The sequence below is a fragment of the Cotesia glomerata genome, unplaced genomic scaffold (genome assembly GCF_020080835.1).
Source record: "Cotesia glomerata isolate CgM1 unplaced genomic scaffold, MPM_Cglom_v2.3 scaffold_18, whole genome shotgun sequence".
Lineage (NCBI taxonomy): Eukaryota > Metazoa > Arthropoda > Insecta > Hymenoptera > Braconidae > Cotesia > Cotesia glomerata.
Genome location: NW_025402219.1, coordinates 186,031 through 206,006, shown reverse-complemented (window position 1 = coordinate 206,006; position 19,976 = coordinate 186,031). Strand labels below are relative to the sequence as shown.

The following is a 19,976-nucleotide window of genomic DNA, read 5'->3' as shown; positions in this document are numbered from 1 at the left end:
TACATAGCTTAGACCGATCCACATTGCTCTTGCACTGGGATCCATGGTGTCCAAAGTGCCAGCACTTGAAACATTGGATTGGTCTCCTCGTAGCTCTGATTCGGCAGTTGGCCCAGCCGATCCGGACTTTACCGCTTTCTGCCAATATCTTCCGCGCTGCAGCTGCTGCTAGTGTCACAACAGCTGTCTGAGTACCTCTGTAGGCCTTACGAATCTTAATTGTCCCTAGTGGTATCTCGCAGGTTTCTCCGATTACCGTTCGCAAGGCGGCCTGAATATCCTCCTTGGTTGTGGTATCGTCAAGATCTCGGATTTCGTCACTGTGTCTATATGTATATATATATATATATATATATATATATATATATATATATATATATATATATATATATATATATATATATATATATATTAGGGTGATTTTTTACTTTATTTTTTTCGGTCCCATCGTGAATTCTTGTTGGAAATACCCAATTCCCTGAAAGTTTGAGCTCTTAATATTAATTAACGTCCTCGACCAAGGCATGTGAATATTTCCCATTGAAAATACACAAAAACTTTGATTTTTAATTTTTGAATTTCTAAAGCTCAGCGGCATTTCATGGGATCACTTTGATCGAAGATGGTTTTTTCTTAGAATTGAACGCTCTACAAAAGTGCCCATTGCCGCAAAGTCGTAACTCACACTGGCGAGGCAGTACGGGCCACTGAACCTGATTTTTTCATAAAATTGGCGTTTTTTCGCATTTATCTCGTAAATATCAAGAGCTACGGAAAAAATGTAAATGACAAACTTGTAGAGAATTTAATTTCCAACAAAAAAAGTCCTATAAACCAAATCGCTAAGATCAATATTAAGCGAGATATTAAGCCTTGAATATATTTTTTCGTGAAATTTTGGCCGATCATTGATTTAAACTTATTAATATTTTGTTTACTTTCTCTGTTTTTTATATTTTTTCTTCAATATATTTTTTTAAGCCTAGAAAACTAAAGCAAAATTAATAATCTACAATATTTAACCTCAAATGATAATAAACATTTAATCAAACTCTTTTCTCTTTGTTTCTTCTCCGTCAGTAGGTACGTAATAATCTAATGGCAACGTTGCGATGTAACTAACATCGCGGTGATTCCCCCACCAGTTGATCAACAACATTTGACAAAAAGTACGCGACCAGCGAAAGCTCAGTCATTGTCCGCAAATCGAAAGCCTCTCTCCTCTCCAAAAATCCCCTCTTTTACGTAACCTTGAATTAGTTTAATAAATCGCCCGCCTAATTGCAGCGCTTTCTTTGTTCTTTATTGTGTGATACTAATGCCGCAAATATCGAGAACAAAGCTCAGTGAACACTGAATGTACTCGCGTCGCATTTGTATGCTTTACGTTGCGTTACATTTTTCTATCATTTTTATTCTTGTCAAAGATGTCTGAACAAATCGGAAATAGAGTTTATAATTATTTAATTGGATTTGAAATTCATAATATTAATAATATTAAGTTACCTTCGTGTAGGGATGTATTGAATCTCTTTATGTACAAACATCAATCCTTAAAATTAAGTACACGAGCAAGTGCTAGTAGTGTGATCAGTGATACGAATGCTATTTGGGCTAATCTTTTGATTCCAACTTCTCGACCACAGTATTAAAAAATTGGAAAAAATTCACAGTGACTACATGAAACTGAAGAATCATCGAAGTCGTGCAAAGACATCGAAAAGACAACGAACAAATGTGGAACAGTTTAGCAAACGTCTTGATAAATTATTTGACATTGCAAATTGTGCTGCACTAAAAAATTTATCGAAAAATTTGCAGCAATTTTTGACAGATTGTCGTAAAGGAAATAGAAATATCCATCTACCAGCAATTGACGTTATACCAGAAGAAACTTCTGGAAATCTGTCTGCGATGGAAGTAGAAACTCCCAATAATGAGGAAATTGGTTAGTTCTAATATTATAATAGTTTTGTTTAATTATATTTGATTTGTTTAACATTCAGCTAATATGTTTACTAATTCACTGTTAACATTTTTCATTTCAGGAATGAAATTATCCCAACAGTCGTCCTTAAATAGTTTCTGTAGTTCCATATCAAATTCCAGTGAATTGAAGCGAACTTGTTCAGACTTTGAAGATACAATGCCAGCGCCTAAGAAAAATAAAATTGATATTCTGACTTCGGAATTAGTATTAGCACTAGATAGAACTAAAACTAGTAACAGAAATGCGATGTACATCATTTCTGCTGTTATTCAAAGTTTAGGACTTGAGATTGATAAATATAATTTAAGTTACTCCACTATTCGCAATGCGCGTATTTCAAAAAGAGAAGAAATTGTCGATACGATCAAAGAAGAAGAAATTTTTGATGACTCTCTCGTAGTGCACTGGGATGGAAAGATGCTTCCTGTGGGAAATGGTCAACCAAAAGCAGAACGATTATCAATACACGTCACCGGAATAAATACTGATAAAAATATAAAAACTCCGATTCTCTCTGATGGCACAGGTGAAAGCCATGCTTCAGCCATTTTTGAAACGCTGATAGAGTGGGATCTTAGCGATAATGTTAAAGCAATGTGCTTTGATACAACTAGTTCAAATACCGGTAAGTTAATGTTGTGGTTGAATGAATTTATATCACAGTATTTGTTTTTTGACTTGGGAAGAAATTTTCAAATAAGAATTTGATTAATTTTTTTAATTATTTTTACGAATGTTGAGTTAAAATATAAGCTGAGTCAAAAATTTGAATAACTGATAATTAAATAACAGTTTATCAATAACTAATTCTTTGTTTTAGGTTGTTTTAATGGCGCATGTGCATTATTAGAAGATAAAATTGGCCGTGACTTATTATATCTTGCTTGTCGCCATCATACTTCTGAATTGATGTTACGAAATGTTGCAGAAGTTGCTTGGCCAGTGACGAATAGTCCAAATGTACCAATTTTCAAAAGACTCAGAGATAATTGGGAAAAAATTGATAAATCTGCGTATGAAATCGGCACAGAGGATAAAGATATTGCACTTATTTTTAAATCAAAGAAAAGACGATATTCTTGACTTCATAGAAAATCAACTGAAGGTATTAATTAATTCATAAATAGTTTTACCATTGAAAGAATTATTATTTATAAAGTTAATTTCTTTTACAGTCATTAGATCTTTCTGATACACTGATAGAAGGACTTGTTAATATTTAATAAGCTTTATTAACTGTTAATAAATGATATTTTGACATCATGGGATTTGATAAATATTTATTAACAGTTAATTAGTATTCATTACGTAGAATTTATTAACTGTTAATAAATATTTATTAATTTATTAATAGTTAATAAATATTTGTTAACTGTTAACAAATATTTATTTAGGATAAAAAGCAAAAATAGCAATTTTCTTTTGACACTTTTTATAACCCTATAACTGGAATACATTGATAATAATTCAATTCACTTAAAAAATTAACGTTTTTAATATGTAAAAATATAAAAAATAATTATGAGCTGTGATAGAATTTGGTAGTTTACAATGAATGTTATTATAATGTAATATAATTAATGCAAATAATTTATAAGGATGATTTTTGTTTATAAGCAACCTTCATATCATATGACATTGCAAGCCAAACAAATTCACTCAACCAAGTATTTATTAACTGTTAATAAATATTTGTTATCTATTAATAAATATTTATTAAATATTATTAAATGTACTTTTCTCCCTAATAAATATTTATTTAATGTTAAAAAATATTTATTAAATTAAATTATTATCTTCAAATAAATCAAATTATTAATAGTAAATAAATCCTTTTATCAGTGTAGTTATTTTGCATACTTCGATATAACTCGAATTTTTAAGTGATTTAGTTTTATAAATTTTGCCTTTTTAAATAATATTTTTTACTTTAAAATTCTGAAAATATCTTCTTTTATGACCGCAATTATTAAATTTTTCTTATTTTTTGTTAAAATCATCATCCGAGAAATGATTACAAGGAGTTTTTGGAGCTGAGCTGTATCTTTTTGGGTGGTATCAAAAGTCATAGAGCCGAATTTAAAGCACCTGGTGCTTTTCATCACGCACGGTGGTTATCGAAAGCTCTCTATTGCTTGAAAATATATATGTTTAGAAACCAGTTTAAAATAGGAGGAAACGAAAAAAAAATTTTGCAGAAAATATGTGTTTTCATCGTAATATTTTATGTAAAAATATGGTTTACTGCTCCTAATGCAATAAATGCTCCAAACTCGGATTTGCAATTAGTAAAAGATCTTATTGACTACAGAAAAATACATCCAGAAATTGCAAATGCAGCACTCGATAAATTGTCTCGGCATTTGTGGTACTTACACGAAAATCTTGCTTGTTTAGCTCTTTTTGATGAAACTGTGTCAGTAGAAGAAAAAGTAAAGATCGTACAAAAAATAAATTCCCAGGTAGCTGTCAAAAAGCCTAATAAACGTTTATCAGTCGCTTATGAAGAAATAACGTCGTTATCTGAGAGAAACATAAGCGATTTTGTTAATCCAAACTCGTTGTTTATTTTTGAGCAATTTGAGCTCCCCTATGAATTTTTGCATACAGATCCAAGTTTGTGGGAATCAAATCTTGAGTATAAACGATGTTATGATACATTCAAAAAGTTAAAAGTAGTAAACGATACTGCGGAAAGAGGAGTAGCGCTAGCCGAAAGTTTTAATGAAGTATTGACTTATAACGAAGATGAAAGACAAAGAATTTTTCAAACTGTTCAGCACCATCGATCTCAATACACATCGTGTAAAAAATCACAATATATTGACAATGAATTAATCTAACAATTCATTTTTCTGCTTTCAATAATAATTAATTGGTATTGTTGTTTTTATTTTTCTTAAATACTTATTGTTGTTAATATAATTCGAACTATTATAATTTAATAAACTGTTAATCTATATAAATAAAAATAAAATGCCGCATGTATGTCCACGCATCACTTGAGAACGGCTGGACCGATTGAGCTAAATTTTTTTTCGTTATCTTCAGAATTGTAAGGAGAAGGTTTGTATGTAAAAAAATTTTTAAAAAATCTACCCTCAAAGGGGATTGCGGGGGCATTAACAATGAATTATTCCCGTTTTTGAACTATAGCTCCTATAGTTCCCAAATTTGGTAGGAATCTTTTGTAAGAGATATAAAAATAATCTATGAACGAATTTTACGATAGCTCGCTCCACAGAGGGTTGCGGGGGTGGATTTAACTTTCAAATTGTAGATCCTACAGACGGAAAATTTAGGTGGAGTCTTCCATATGTGATGCGGAAATGATCTAAGAGCGGATTTTACAACCCACCCCCAATAAGGATTACGGGGGTGGGTGTTAGAATGTTAAGTTTTCATTTTCAGACTGTAACTTCTACAGACTCCAAATTTAATAGGAATCTTCGTGTATGATGTTAAGTTCAGCTAAGAGTAGATTTTATCAAATTCCAACCTCAAAAGGGATTGCGGGGGCGTTAGCCATGAAAATTTCTCATTTCCAATCGATAGTTTTTATGGACTCAAAGTTTTGTTGGAATCTTTTATTTACAATGTAGACATCATCTCGAATAGGATCTTACGAAATTCTTTCCCCGCATAGGAGTGCGGAAGTGATAATTGTCAAAAAATTCATATTCTTCAAATACAGTTCCTACAGATATAAAATTTAAAGAATCTCAAGAGATACAGGAAATTACAGGGATAGCCTTCAAGGTCAACCGATTTAAATATTTTTCTTAGTCAATGATTAGATTTCAACCAAAAACGAATTTCGTGATAATTCAATTGATATGTAGGTTGTGTCAGAGTGGTGAGTAGAATGTAAAAAATATTTTTGTTCATAAACTAGGACTTTTTGAGACATGAAATTAAGGACATATCTATTGAGGTTATAATTGAGGATGGTTTTACTTGTATCACTGTAGAGTGTTTTACAAGGGAGGGTGGGGAATTATTGTCTTGTAACGGGGTGGTTAGCCCTGTCCAATTGGTCACCCCTTTCCTCTTTGAAAAGGGCGCCACTGGGATTTTATACTCAGTGTCCCAGAAACCGGGGAGCATGAGAAGGAAAGATCGGGTCGTGAGAAGTTGAGAAAGGCTGAAAAATTAATACTGAGAAACAATTATTAACAATTTAATTATTTATTCAATGTAAACAATTTTATTTTAACAAAATTCCTTAATAATATTACCCCTTAAATTAACCTATCAATTACTTAATTGTGAGGACCTCTCACCTACGCAGGCACTTGCCAAAACTTACAACTAAATATCCTTAAATTCTTTCAACTATAGATCATTACGCATCTATCTTCTTAATTTCTTAACTCCACATAGACCATTACGCATCTATCCTTAATTTCCTAACTCAATCATAGACCATTACGCATCTAGATTCCTAATTTCTAAATTTAATCATAGACCATTACGCATCTAGATTCTTAATTCCTTAACCCTCGTCGAACTGACGGAATAACAAACAACATTTTTTTACCCAATAAAACTTCTCAATATTTCGTATTTTCCAAAATTCCAAAATTACGCCTAACAATTTCTTAACACAAAATTCTGACCTTCGATTTTAATTCATTAAATTCATTAATACATCTTCTTAACTAAATTCATTTCCAACTCACTAAATTTTCTACTAAAGTTATCAATCAATTTATTCTACTAAACCCACTGATTTATTTCATTTCTTGATCTCCACTAAATAATCTTTACCAAAGTTCACTACAAAATTTTCTTAACAAGTTCGGTAATCAATTTTCTAAATTCACTAAATTTCTCAATAAATACATTCGCTAAATTAACTAAATTAATTAAATTTAGCCCACCGGCCTAAATCTAATTTAACACAATTTCTTAAATTCAACTCTGAAATTCTAAAACGTCTCAACAAAATTACCACCGTGGAGCATTATAGAATGACCTTCACTAACTTAATTTCAATTCTTAATTCTCCTTAAATAAATTCTAGGCGATATTTCTTAATTAATTTCTGTCTCGAAAATTCTTAACTAAAATTAATTTATCATAGCCAACAGGCCTATAATAAATTACTAATAAATTGTTTACCAATAAATTAACAATTTATCTATTAAATATAAAAGTCTAGCGACAAAACTAACTACTTGACCTTGACGATAGAAACTAAAGTACGAATTTGCTAATACAAAGATGACCGCTCAAGAAATTAAATTTAATTATTTTGGCCTCTTAATTAAATTATTAATTAATTTGGCCTAAAATAACTCAGAATACCTGACAACTGAAACCGGTACTCCAGCGATGAAATCTTTTCCCAGTAGAAAGAAAATGACGGGATCAGCTCCACTGTGCCTACTGACTTCCAAGGCTCCAGAAACTCGTATCTCCAAATTACACCCAGCTCCCCAATCTTATCCTCGATCAATTTATCCTAGAAATTCCAGTAAATAAATATTTCGAATAAGACGAAGATCGTCAGCCAAATGGCCTAACGACAAGTAATTTTTAACAAAATACCAGACAATAAAAATTAATCGCTTCCATTCGTGAAGCCTTAAGAAATCAACTACTTACTTGTCTCAGAAAAATATCCCACGCTGGAACACAGTTACCCAACGTACTCGCAAAAATTTGCCGGAAGAAAGAGAGTCTTGACACAACACCCGGCGTTTTTATAACCTCTCCTCGTGCTCTCCAACTTTCCTATCTTCGCTCCCGCGCTTCATTTTCCGGGGACTGTAGTGGGGACTTTCGATTAGCACGCCCGGTGACAAGTCGAAACTACTTGTCAAAAATCGAAAGGTAAGGGAAAGCCCTGACCTACCGTGCGTTAATTAAGTGGTCGATAATGACCCCGGGAAGTTCGATTTTCCCTGTTACAGTCTCTCCACTTTTTTCTCCGCAATATAATCTCTCAACCCCGTCATTATAACTCTCAACCACTTTTTTCGTCCCCACCCCCCTGCATGTCGGGATTTTTTCTTTCATGCCCGACACACATGTGCTGCGACTGTGGCCGACTTACGCGTTATAATCATTACCTGCATTTGCATTACGGTCTTAAATAGTATGGAGGTACTTCTATAATGACATTTTACCTCCATAACTATACGGGACAACCACAGAAAACCCGACCGGTACAGAGGCTGGCAATGAAACGCACATATTCTTAGTTTATAATCATTGAAAAATATTGATGCGCGCCGGAATCGAACCCTGGTCCCACTCTTTCGAAATGCAGGTACCGAGCCGATTAGGCTATTGCCAACCTTATTAAAGACATATCTATTAAACTTCAATAACATTTAATAAAAACTTCCTTACAACAATCATCTCTTTGGCAGCGGGGAAAAAGTCATTGTAAGGTTTTCAAAACTTAACATGACATGTAGTTATTCAGTCAACAGACTAACAAGGAAACTCTCTCCGGTGTCCCCCTCCGATTTTGATGAAACTGAGATATGTTATTCTCCGTCGAAATCTAAGAGACACATATTTTTTTTTATCTGCGGAAAAACATTTCTAGGGGGTGAAACTACCTCTCAAAAGTTAGCCTCCAAAGGGGTGTTTTTCAAGTTTCGCATACTTGCAGTTTAAATAATCGAATGGGACCAACTGCATAATTTTCAGGGTGGAAAATCATGAAAAATGCTTTTGGTTTTATAATAAAACAATGGATAGAACAAAAGTTATGAGGGTTGAAAATCACAAAACTTTTATAAAAAAAAAACTATTCGATGGATTTCAACGAAACCAACGGCAATCGAAAGAGGAAAAAAAAGTAGAGAATACGTCTTTCGGGGTTTTTCCGAAAAATTAAGTTTAGGGGGTGAACATCCCTTAATCATATCTACGGCGACCACCAAGAAAATATCGTTTTTTATATTAATTTTGATATGAATTCATCAATAATAATTTTTCGTACATTTCTAGCATTTAGAAAATAATAATAATATTATATCTTAATATTTTACTTACTTGTTTACTTCGCATCCCAAACTTTATTTTGTGTATCGGGACATCAAATATTACAAATGTCATTTAATGTGAATCTGCTTTGGAAAAAAAAAAAAAGAAAAAATGCTTATAATGATTTATTATAATCATAATAATCATTCATCGTTATCTCATACAAAAAAAGAGATAATTATATTTTTAGTATATATGAGTCAGTAATGTGAAAAACAACATAGTATAAATAAATGTATTCGAGATTAGTTTAGTTACTGCGATGTGCTTCATCTTTTATAATTCAATATTATAATCGTGTTTTTTTTTTTTTTTTTAATAAGTGAATAATTTAAAATTGTACGAAAATCTTTATTTTAGTACATAGAGCAAAATAAAAGTCAATCCTATAAATGTTATAAGACTACTCTTAACAACATTTCAAGTCATGAACATTCCAGAATCGCCAGTAAATGACGAAGAAATACAAATCAAAGAAAGTTTTGAAAATATTTTACTCAATGCTATGAACGAATACTCCGGAGTCGAAATGGTCGAAGAAAGTTCTTTGCATTTCCAAGAACCGTATAAAGATTGGACGATGGAAGTCGTGGAAGATAAAGAGTGGGCAAATGCACTAGTTGATCAAGAAACACCTATCGACGAATGCACTAAGGATGTTGAAGATTTATCTTATGAATATAAATTGAAAGCCATCGAGTACTGGCGTAGTGGCAAAAAAAGAAATTTAAGTTTAGACAGTGTTAGACAAAAATTTAGAAAGGTACAATCTGTGCGACAGTTACGAAGATGGGCTCATACTTTAAATCAGGGAGGGACTTATAAGGAAAAATTAGCAAGAATTTGTGAATATACATTACAAAATTTCAAAGCAGCTATAGATGCAGGTTTAATCGTACATAATTGTGACATGAAAAGATGGGCCTTACAAGCTCAAAAAGAAATTGGTGCGGAAGATTTCCGTTTTAATGCATCAACAAAGTGGATGGCGTCATTCAAAAGAGCACATCGCATCGTATCAAGAAAAATAAATAAGTTTATCACGTCCAAAACCATTGAAGATAGTAAATCATTAAAACAGCAAGCTGAGGAATTCGTCAATAATGTAAAACAAAAAATTAAAATTTATGAATTAGCAAACGTATATAATTCAGATCAAAGTGGTTTTCAGTTGGAAATGCATTCCGGTCGAACTTTAGCTGTTGAAGGAGAGAAGCAAGTAGAATGTCTTGTACAATCTGTTACTTCTACTACTCATAGTTACACAGTTCAACCAACTGTATCCGCTGATGGAAAGCTTTTATCCCCACTTTTTTTGGTTCTAAAAGAACCAAGTGGTAAATTTGGACCAATAGTTGAAACAACACTTTTTAGACCTCATAATGTATACATAGAAGCATCAAAATCAGGAAAACTTACATCAGGTACGAATTATTCTTTATTTTTAATTTCCCGCTAAAAATCTCAGATTTTCAAAAATCGGGAAGTTATTGTTTTTACCCCGTTTGGCAAAAATCGAGTTTTCATCAGATCTCGACGTTTGAAGGTCACAGGAAGCTTCCCTGACTACCCCCGCGATGTTGTCACTATGTCTGTATGTATGTATGTGTGTGTGTGTGTGTGTGTGTGTGTGTGTGTGTGACTATGTGACTCGCTTATAACTTTTGAACGGTTGAACCGATTTCATCGCGGTTGGTGCCATTCGAAAGGGCTACGCTGAACTTAGATTTCCTGAGAATTTGAACCGATTCGGACCGATAGATTTTAAGAAATCTTGAAAAATCTTAAAAAAAATAAGAAAAAAATCATTTTTGAAAGTAGTTTTTTTGGAATATCTTTTAAACGGCTCTATCGATCAACTTCAAAAACTAATCCGCCCTTAAGCTTGAAAAACCACGCCGATCGGCGTCAACCCGATCAAAATCGGTTGATTCGTTCGAGAGATAGCGTGAACGAAAGAAAACCGAAAAAAACCGAAAAAAGTGTTTTTTTCACATAACTTCGTCATTTCTTCTCGGATCGTTTTTGATGATATAGAATAATTTCAGAAGTTGAAAAACCGCGTCGATTGCCGCCGAAAACGTGGAAATCGGTTTATTAGTTCGAGAGATATCCTCGACGAAATATTTGGAAATAAGGATTTTTTCAACATAACTTCGACATTTTTTGGAATAACTTTCAAACAGCTCTACCGATCGATTCCAAAAACTAATCAGCTCTTAACATCAAAAAAACGCGTCGATGGCCACCAAGCCGGTCAAAATCGGTTGATTCGTTCGAGAGATAGCGTGAACGAAAGAAAACCGAAAAAAGTGTTTTTCAGAGTTACTCCGAAATTTCTAGTTTGACCAATTGAAACTTAGAAATTATTTATAAGGCTTAAAAAACTACGTAGAATGCCGCCAACCGCGTAAAAATCGGTTCATTCATTCAAAAGTTATTGCGGTATGAACATTCAAAAAATAGTGTTCCATGAAACTTCTATCAGACTTTTGAGCTCAAAGAGCTCAAAAGCATAGAAAAGGTATCTTTTTGAGCTCGGAGAGCTTAAAACAACACACAGATTGTACTTTTGAGCTCGAAGAGCTCAAAAAAGCGGCCAGGTATTAACGGAATTAGCGGGAAGTTGCAGGGATGGCCTTTAGGGTCAACCGTTTTCCTAATTTTTTTTTCTGGTTTGCGCATAAGTTATTGTTGATACAAATAGTTCATATTTTTTAATTTTCAGATCATTTCAAAATTTGGTTGGAGAGGGTGTTTTTTCCAAATGTGGGCCCAAAATCTTTATTACTAATTGACTCATGGACTGGGCATTGTCCTCAAGTTGTACAAAGCGTTAAACCAACAAATAAAGATACTGAAGTAATGATCTTACCAAAAGGTACAACTGGGAAAATTCAACCGCTTGATGTTTTTGGATTCCGAGTATGGAAAAATTTTGTTCGATATTTTTCGGATCGTACAGTTTTGATGAATTTGGACATAAACTTGCATTTACGAAATAACATTATAAAATTACAATCACTTACACATATCCAATTGTCATCTCCTCGGTACATAAATTTATTCAAGTACTCGTGGTACAAAAGTGGCTACACAGAAGTAAAACCAGATGAGTTCGAAAATCCTGTGGATTTTGCATTTCACGGATCATGCAATTCTCATTGTGAGGTTCCTGGTTGTCAAAATATAGCAATTATCCGCTGTTCATGGTGCAAAAAGTCGTTGTGTTTTCAACATTTTTTTCATGAACATCACGATTGCAAAACATATATTGAATAGATCTGCATATGACAAAATGATGAATTTAAGTATTAAATTTCATAAACATCAGAAATATTAAATATTTTTGTAAAAATTCATTTGTAAATTATTTTTAAATTTAATTTGATTATAGTAAAGCATATATTGTAAGCATTTTTTCTTTTTTCTTTTTTTTCCAAAACAGATTCACATTACATGACATTTATAATATTTGATGTCCCGATACACAAAATAAAGTTTGGGATGAGAAGTAAACAAGTAAGTAAAATATTAAGATATAATATTATTATTATTTTCTAAATGCTAGAAATGTACGAAAAAATTATTATTGATGAATTCATATCAAAATTAATATAAAAAACGATATTTTCTTGGTGGTCAATGTAGATATGCTTAAGGGATGTTCACCCCCTAAACTTAATTTTTCGGAAAAACCCCGAAAGACGTTTTCTCTACTTTTTTTTCCTCTTCCGATTGCCGTTGGTTTCATTGAAATCCATCGAATAGTTTTTTTTTTATAAAAGTTTTGTGATTTTCAACCTTCATAACTTTTGTTCTATCCATTGTTTTATTATAAAACCAAAAGCATTTTTCATGATTTTCCACCCTGAAAATTATGCAATTGGTCCCATTCGATTATTTAAACTGCAAGTATGCGAAACTTGAAAAACACCCCTTTGGAGACTAAACTTTGAGGGGTAGTTTCACCCCCTAGAAATGTTTTTCCGCAGATAAAAAAAAATACGTGTCTCTTAGATTTCGACGGAGAATAACATATCTCAGTTTCATCAAAATCGGAGGGGGACACCGGAGAGAGTTTCCTTGTAAGAACTTTATACATGTTATTTTTGCTAATCACATAACTAATTAATTGATTTTATGATTACGGAAATGTAACGGTTGAAAATGAATGCATTTTTCAAACACTTGATTATTAATTTCAAGCCGATTAATAAAATCTATTATCAGTTTGTCAGCGCGTAAGAACTTTTTTATTGTTGTTTCAAAATACCAAGGAGAAGACGACCTGACTAAGGTCATGCCAGTTAATGAGATGTGGGACGAGCTATCTCACGATCAAACCGCACTGACGATCATAAATAAATCGCCAGGCCAGTCGTTGAAAATTTGCGGAATCAAATCGGAGTTTACCTGTTTCGTGCATGGGAAATTATACGTCCTGTGTTCGTGAATCAGAAAACCATGATCTTTATATATTTACGCACCGCAAAAAAAGATAAAAAATTGAATGTAAATAAGAATTTTGTATTAAATTTTGACTATACTTTTCACAAATATATGTAGGTGATACGAAGTTCACCGGGTCGTCTAGTAATATATAAATTATTTAAGTGTAATTGAATTCATAAGTTTTATGCAGAAACTCGTAAATCCATTATTTATTAAAGATTCTTAAGATATAAGCTTTTATAATGTAAGATACTTATCATATCCTGTTTTTCTAGCCTTAAAAAAATATATTGAAGAAAAAATATAAAAAACAGAGAAAGTAAACAAGATATTAATAAGTTTAAATCAATGATCGGCCAAAATTTCACGAAAAAATATATTCAAGGCTTAATATCTCGCTTAATATTGATCTTAGCGATTTGGTCCATAAAACTTTTTTTGTTGGAAATTGAATTCTCTACAAGTTTGTTATTTACATTTTTTTCGTAGCTCTTGATTTTTACGAGATAAATGCGAAAAAACGCCAATTTTATGAAAAAATCAGGTTCAGTGGCCCGTACTGCCTCGCCAGTGTGAGTTACGACTTTGCGGCAATGGGCACTTTTGTAGAGCGTTCAATTTTAAGAAAAAACCATCTTCGATCAAAGTGATCCCATGAAATGCCGCTGAGCTTTAGAAATTCAAAAATTAAAAATCAAAGTTTTTGTGTATTTTCAATGGGAAATATTCACATGCCTTGGTCGAGGACGTTAATTAATATTAAGAGCTCCAACTTTCAGGGAATTTTTTTTTGGGTATTTCCAACAAGAATTCACGATGGGACCGAAAAAAAAAAATAAAGTTAAAAAAAAAATCACCCTAATATATATATATATATATATATATATATATATATATATATATATATATATATATATATATATATATATATGTATATATATGTATATATTTATATCTTTATAGTTATTTTGAGAACAGGCTGGCCAAAAAATCACCAACGACGTCGGCGTCAACGACTCAAACATCTCCGAGTCTGAGCAAAAAATCACAGCCACCTCTGGTCACTCCTAAGAAATTATCACAGCAGGGAGAGGGCAACAACAAGAAGAGGCCGCTGTCCACGCCCAGTCCTTCCGCAGAAATTGACAAGCCAGCACAGAAAAAGACAGCCCGGGATGATACCTGGACCAAAGTGACTCGGCAAAACAAGAAAAAGAAAGAACAGGAGCCAGCGGCTCAATCTGCTACAGCCCAAAACCAGCCAAACAACGGTGGCTCCAAGAAACTGAGGAGGAAGAAGACAAGAACTAAAGCTGTGCTTGTCCAACCAGCTGAAGGGCGAACATACGCCGATCTCCTCAAGGAAATCAAGGCCAAGGTAAGCCCTGTCGAGACGGGCGTAGACATAAAGTCTATTAAAAAGACGACACACGGAGGCATTCTCCTTGAAATGGCTCGAAAGACCGAAGATACCAAGGCTTTCACCGATGCAGTAAAGGCAGCCACTGCAAACATCGGCACAGTCAAGACGCTAACACCAACAACAACGATCGAGATCCTCGACTTGGATGAAATCTCTACCGCGAGCGAAGTCCGTGAAGCACTTAAACGTGAATTCACTGACAGCCTGGAGGTCAAACGGGTAAATTTGACAAAACCCACACCACGAGGCAATCGGGCAGTTTTCTGCGAAGTAGACGAGACCAGTGCGATTAAGGCCCTTGACAAGGCCCGTATAATGATCGGTTGGGTGAACTGTCGTATACGCCCAGTTGCAAAAGTAACACGCTGTTTTAAATGTCTTGGTTTTGGACACCAAACACGTCAGTGTGCGGGACCAGACAGAAGCGAGCGCTGCTACAAATGTGGTAGAGAAAACCGTAAACTGCACGGAGAAGCCAAAATGCTTCTTTTGTGCTCCGGACAAAAATGCCCAGGATGGTCTATGCCATATTTCTGGCACTGAAGCTTGCAAGGCATTCCGCACAGCACTTGTAGAAACCACGAGAAGGCAGAAATGACACGCATACTACAAGGCAACCTGAATAGGTGCGCCTTGGCGCAAAACCTGCTGCGTCAGCGTGTCTTTGAAGATAAAATCGACGTCTGCTTTATCTGCGAGCAATATCTAAACATCGAAGGTAAAACATGGTTCGCAGACGAAACTGGCATGGCAGCAATTTGGATTGTGAACACAAAGAACGTTACCGTCAACAACAGTGGAAGTGGAGCAGGTTTTGTCTGGATTAAAACCCCCACAACCTACTTCATGAGCGTCTATCTCTCACCTAACGAAGGCATTAGTGCGTTCCGACAGAAACTGGCGAATATAGAAAATACGGTCACTAAATTCGACGGCGAAGTCATCGTAGCCGGAGACTTCAACGCTAAATCGGCTGAGTGGGGCGCTGCTTTCTCCGACACCAGAGGTAACGAGGTCACTGACATCGCGGCTAGACTCGACCTTATAGTGCTGAACACCGGGAGCACCACGACCTTTAGAAGACCAGGGTACCAAGAATCCATCCTCGACATCTCGTTGGCGACTCCAAGGACTGCCAACATGATCGAAGACTGGACTGTATCCGAAGAATACAGCGGCAGTGATCACCAGTTCGTGACATTCAACGTTGGATTGGCATCTGCTTCGGTTCCACAACGAGACCTTTCTAAGCGGAAGTGGAATGCCAAGAGGCTTGATCTAGAGGCATTGCAAGCATCACTTGCACGAAGCTGGTCTATCCTTCAGAACAACCCGATTCCGGATACCTGCAGCGAGACGGAAAAGGCAGTGCTAAATACGATGAAGGAAATTGCTGCCGCATGTGACGCCTCTATGCCGCGGCTGAAAAATCAGAGTTTCCGTAGGCCGGCGTTCTGGTGGTCAACAGACATAGCAGAATTCCGGAAAAAATGCCACAGACTACGTCGGCTAGCAACGAGAGCTGCGAAACGCTCCCCCTATCAAGATCTACATTTGAGCGAATATAAGCAGGACAAAAAGAACCTAAACCGGGCAATCAAAGCAAGCAAAGCGAAACTGTGGCAAGAGATCTGTAACGACCTTGATAAAGATATCTGGGGTAAAGCCTACCAAATTGTCACCAAACGACTTGGAAAGGCTCCACCAGAGGCGCCGAAGTCTCCAGCCTTAATGGACAGCATTGTAGCGGAGCTTTCCCCAACTACCCACCACGGGAGAAGAAACACTACACTAAAAACAGCGAAGTAACACCCTTTACAACTAAGGAACTACAAGACGCGGCCAAGTCACTCAAAACAGGAAAGGCACCCGGCCCTGATGGCATCCCAGCATCGGTGATCAAGACTGTAGCCCTGGAATACCCAAACATACTCCTGAACACCTACAACGCATGCTTGGCAACTGGCACGTTTCCCGCGGTCTAGAAGCGGCAGAGATTGGTTCTGCTAGATCAAGGCAAAGGTGGCCCTATAACACCCTCGTCGTTCAGACCACTTTGCATGCTGGACATTGCTGGAAAATTGCTCGAAAAGCTTATACAGGGAAGACTACGAAACGACATCGATCGTGCTGGAGGCTTTGCCGCAAACCAACATGGCTTCCGGAAAGGACTTCAACAGTCGGCGCGATCCAGACAGTCGTAGGGACAGCGAGAGAAGCATAGCCTCAAAGCTCGTAAAGAATGCATTCTCCTCACGCTAGATGTCAAAAACGCATTTAACAGCGCGAATTGGGGAGATATCCTAGACGCTCTGGAACACAAATTTGACGCAAAGCCAGAGAATTTGGCACTAATCGACAACTAACTTGAAGAAAGAAAGCTAATAGCGGAAACTACAGAAGGACCACAAGAATACGCCATAACGGCTGGCGTGCCGCAAGGCTCAATAATGGGGCCCGATTTATGGAACGCCGACTATGACGAGCTTCTTAAGATTCTGTTACCAAAGCAAGTAGAGCTAACGGGCTTTGCAGACGACGTCGCGGCCACGATAATAGTAGACAGCGTAGAGGAGGCCGAACTACTAGTTCGGGAAACCATTGATGCCGTCAAGACTTGGCTCGATAAACACCACCTGAAACTCGCCAAGCACAAAACCGAGATGGTCGTTCTGACTCGTCAAAAATGGTTCCCAAAACCATTCGCTGTGGACATGGGAGGAACAACACTATCGTCAACAAGGGCCCTGCGCTATCTGGGGGTAATGATAGACGAGAAACTATCTTTTTGCGAACACCTCGATAATGCATGCCAGAAAGCCAGCAAGATGGTGTCTAGTCTAGCAAGAATTATCACCAACACCATGGGACCAAGAACAAAAAAGAGAAGAGTTCTTCTAGAAGCAGTCCACTCGGTACTGATTTATGGAGCTGAGATATGGGCAGACATATTAAAGCAGAAGACCTACCGGCGAATGATAGCAGCAGTACAGTGGCGAGGCGCTCTCAGGGTTGCCTGCGCCTACCGCACAGTTTCCGAAGCGGCTGTATTGGTCAATGCAGGAGCCACGCCCATCGACCTATTAGCGTTCGAGAGAGTTAAACTCTATGACGCTAAAGATAGTGACGAAAACATGAAGGACGCAAGAACCAGGATAAAGGCGGAAACGCCGCAAGAGTGGTAGGACCGATGGACATCGGGAGAAACGGGCAGATGGACAGCGCGTCTGATCCCAAACATCAACGTCTGGCTTTCTCGAAAGCACGGGGACACGGACTTCTTCCTGACCCAGCTATTGACGGGACATGGACAGTTCAATGCCTATCTTTTCAAGATGGGTTTGCACAGCTCACCAACGTGCAAATACTGCCCAGACAAAATTGACAACGCCGAGCACACGTTTTTCGAGTGTGATCGGTGGAAGGACACAGAATCAGCACCGAAGAAACAATAGGCACAACGCTCTCCCCTGAGAGCTTGGTAACCTGCATGATCACAAAAGAAGAAAACTGGTCAGCTGTCGCAGCCTACGCGCAGCGCCTTTTAAACGAAAAAATCGCAGAAAGGGATTAAAAACCAGTAGTAACAAGAAGTAGGTGTCGTGAGACACAACATGGACTGGATCGAAGTAATGCTAACCCGGTCCCGATCCAGTCTTCCCTGTAACATCTATGGGGAAAGAAGAGAGAAGGATGTTTAGTCGGTATTGTTGCAAAATAATATTGACTTCTGAGTCCGACATACCCAGGCACCAACACCTAGTCCTGGCATACGTAAATGTATTTTACCTCCTCTATAAAAAAAAAAAAAAAAAAAAAAAAAACACACACACACACACTCACACACGCACACGCACACACACGATGTCATCACGCTTTCTAAGACCTCAAAACGTTGAGATCTGGTGAAAACTCGATTTTTAAAAAAACGGGGTCAAACCAATAACTTCCCAATATTTCTAAATTTTCAATTTTCTTAACGGGAAATGAAAAAAATTTTAACCACGCCCATTATTTTTAAAGGGATTTTTATGAAACTCTGCACACTTTTTCTTTGGGTTGATACCTTCAACGAGCTCGAAATGAGCGAATTCGGTGGATTATTGTGGAAATGGTGGTCATTTAAAATTTTCAAAATAGAGGAAAGAATAAGTTTGAAAAATCCAAAAGTGCACGACTCATAATGTTCATTTAATTATTAAACACTAATAAAATAAAGAATGCGAAAAAAAATATATAAAACAGTTAAAATAGCACGATAATGCGCAAGCGCCTCTAGTGGGATAAATGTACACAATTTTGTTTTATTTTATTAATTGTACATAAATGACACTGAATTCTCTAGCAATTTGCATTCGGTGACCTACAATTCTCTCAAAAAATTAAAAAAAAAAAATTAACTTAATTAATGCATTTTTTCGCAAGTTACAGTATTTTCAGAGTTTCATACATGACGGACAGGAAAATTTTTTGACCTATTTTGATGTTATTTTTCGTTTCTATTGCACTAAATCAATTTCTGAAAAGTGTCAAATTAATCTCCATTAAATTATCTTAACAATAGTACGCTAAATATCTTGATTCCGTTAACTAACAAGACTATAATAATAAAAAATAGTTGCCGAAAGGGGGTGAAAAAAATTTTTTGATCGTAAAGCACTCTCTGATGCTTCGCATCATGTGTCGTGCAATAGCTCATTTCTGAAAATATTAGGCTAAAGCTGATGATACACTTTTTTATTTAAACTACTATTTTTATACTTGATAATTATTTTTAATGATTTTATGAAAATTTCTCCTTAAATATTCAAAATTAATTGTTAGATGTGAAGTTAACTGTGTATCGAAAATCTATAAAAACAGGCATCCCAACCTCATTATGTCCTACGATCAAAAATCGCTATCGATGCAGCGACACCGGAGTGATATTCAACCACCGATGCCAAAAACGTTAGCTGAATTTGGATTACATTTGGGCAGTGTGCAGTGGAATCACCTGCTCAATTATACTGGCGGAAAATTTGAAGTAAATGTAGTAAAATGCACGAATAATTCGACTTCGGTTATTCTTCATGACCCTGAAGTTGTTAAAGAAGTATTCGA

At 35.8% G+C, this 19,976-nt stretch overlaps 2 protein-coding genes across 2 annotated transcripts; both read left to right on the top strand.

The window, feature by feature from the left end:
- The first annotated feature begins 1,647 nt into the window (after positions 1 to 1,647).
- On the top strand, positions 1,648 to 3,073 carry LOC123274002. The gene is made up of 3 exons (XM_044741504.1): positions 1,648 to 1,948; positions 2,049 to 2,615; positions 2,811 to 3,073. The coding sequence occupies exons 1-3, from the start codon at positions 1,681 to 1,683 to the stop codon at positions 3,071 to 3,073; spliced, it is 1,098 nt and encodes a 365-aa protein (XP_044597439.1). The 5' UTR covers positions 1,648 to 1,680.
- Positions 3,074 to 9,359: 6,286 nt separating this feature from the next.
- Positions 9,360 to 12,345, top strand: LOC123273971. Its single transcript, XM_044741467.1, has 2 exons — positions 9,360 to 10,419; positions 11,724 to 12,345. Exons 1-2 carry the CDS (start codon positions 9,423 to 9,425, stop codon positions 12,275 to 12,277), a joined length of 1,551 nt encoding a protein of 516 aa, XP_044597402.1. The 5' UTR covers positions 9,360 to 9,422; the 3' UTR covers positions 12,278 to 12,345.
- The last annotated feature ends 7,631 nt before the right edge of the window (positions 12,346 to 19,976 follow it).

Excerpts from the sequence above, each read along its gene's own strand:
- LOC123274002 (XM_044741504.1), top strand. The coding sequence starts at position 1,681 with ATGAAACTGAAGAATCATCGAAGTCGTGCAAAGACATCGAAAAGACAA. Across the intron at positions 1,949-2,048 it reads TCCCAATAATGAGGAAATTG|GAATGAAATTATCCCAACAG; the intron begins GTTAGTTCTAAT and ends TTTTCATTTCAG. Across the intron at positions 2,616-2,810 it reads TACAACTAGTTCAAATACCG|GTTGTTTTAATGGCGCATGT; the intron begins GTAAGTTAATGT and ends TCTTTGTTTTAG.
- LOC123273971 (XM_044741467.1), top strand. The coding sequence starts at position 9,423 with ATGAACATTCCAGAATCGCCAGTAAATGACGAAGAAATACAAATCAAA. Across the intron at positions 10,420-11,723 it reads ATCAGGAAAACTTACATCAG|ATCATTTCAAAATTTGGTTG; the intron begins GTACGAATTATT and ends TTTAATTTTCAG.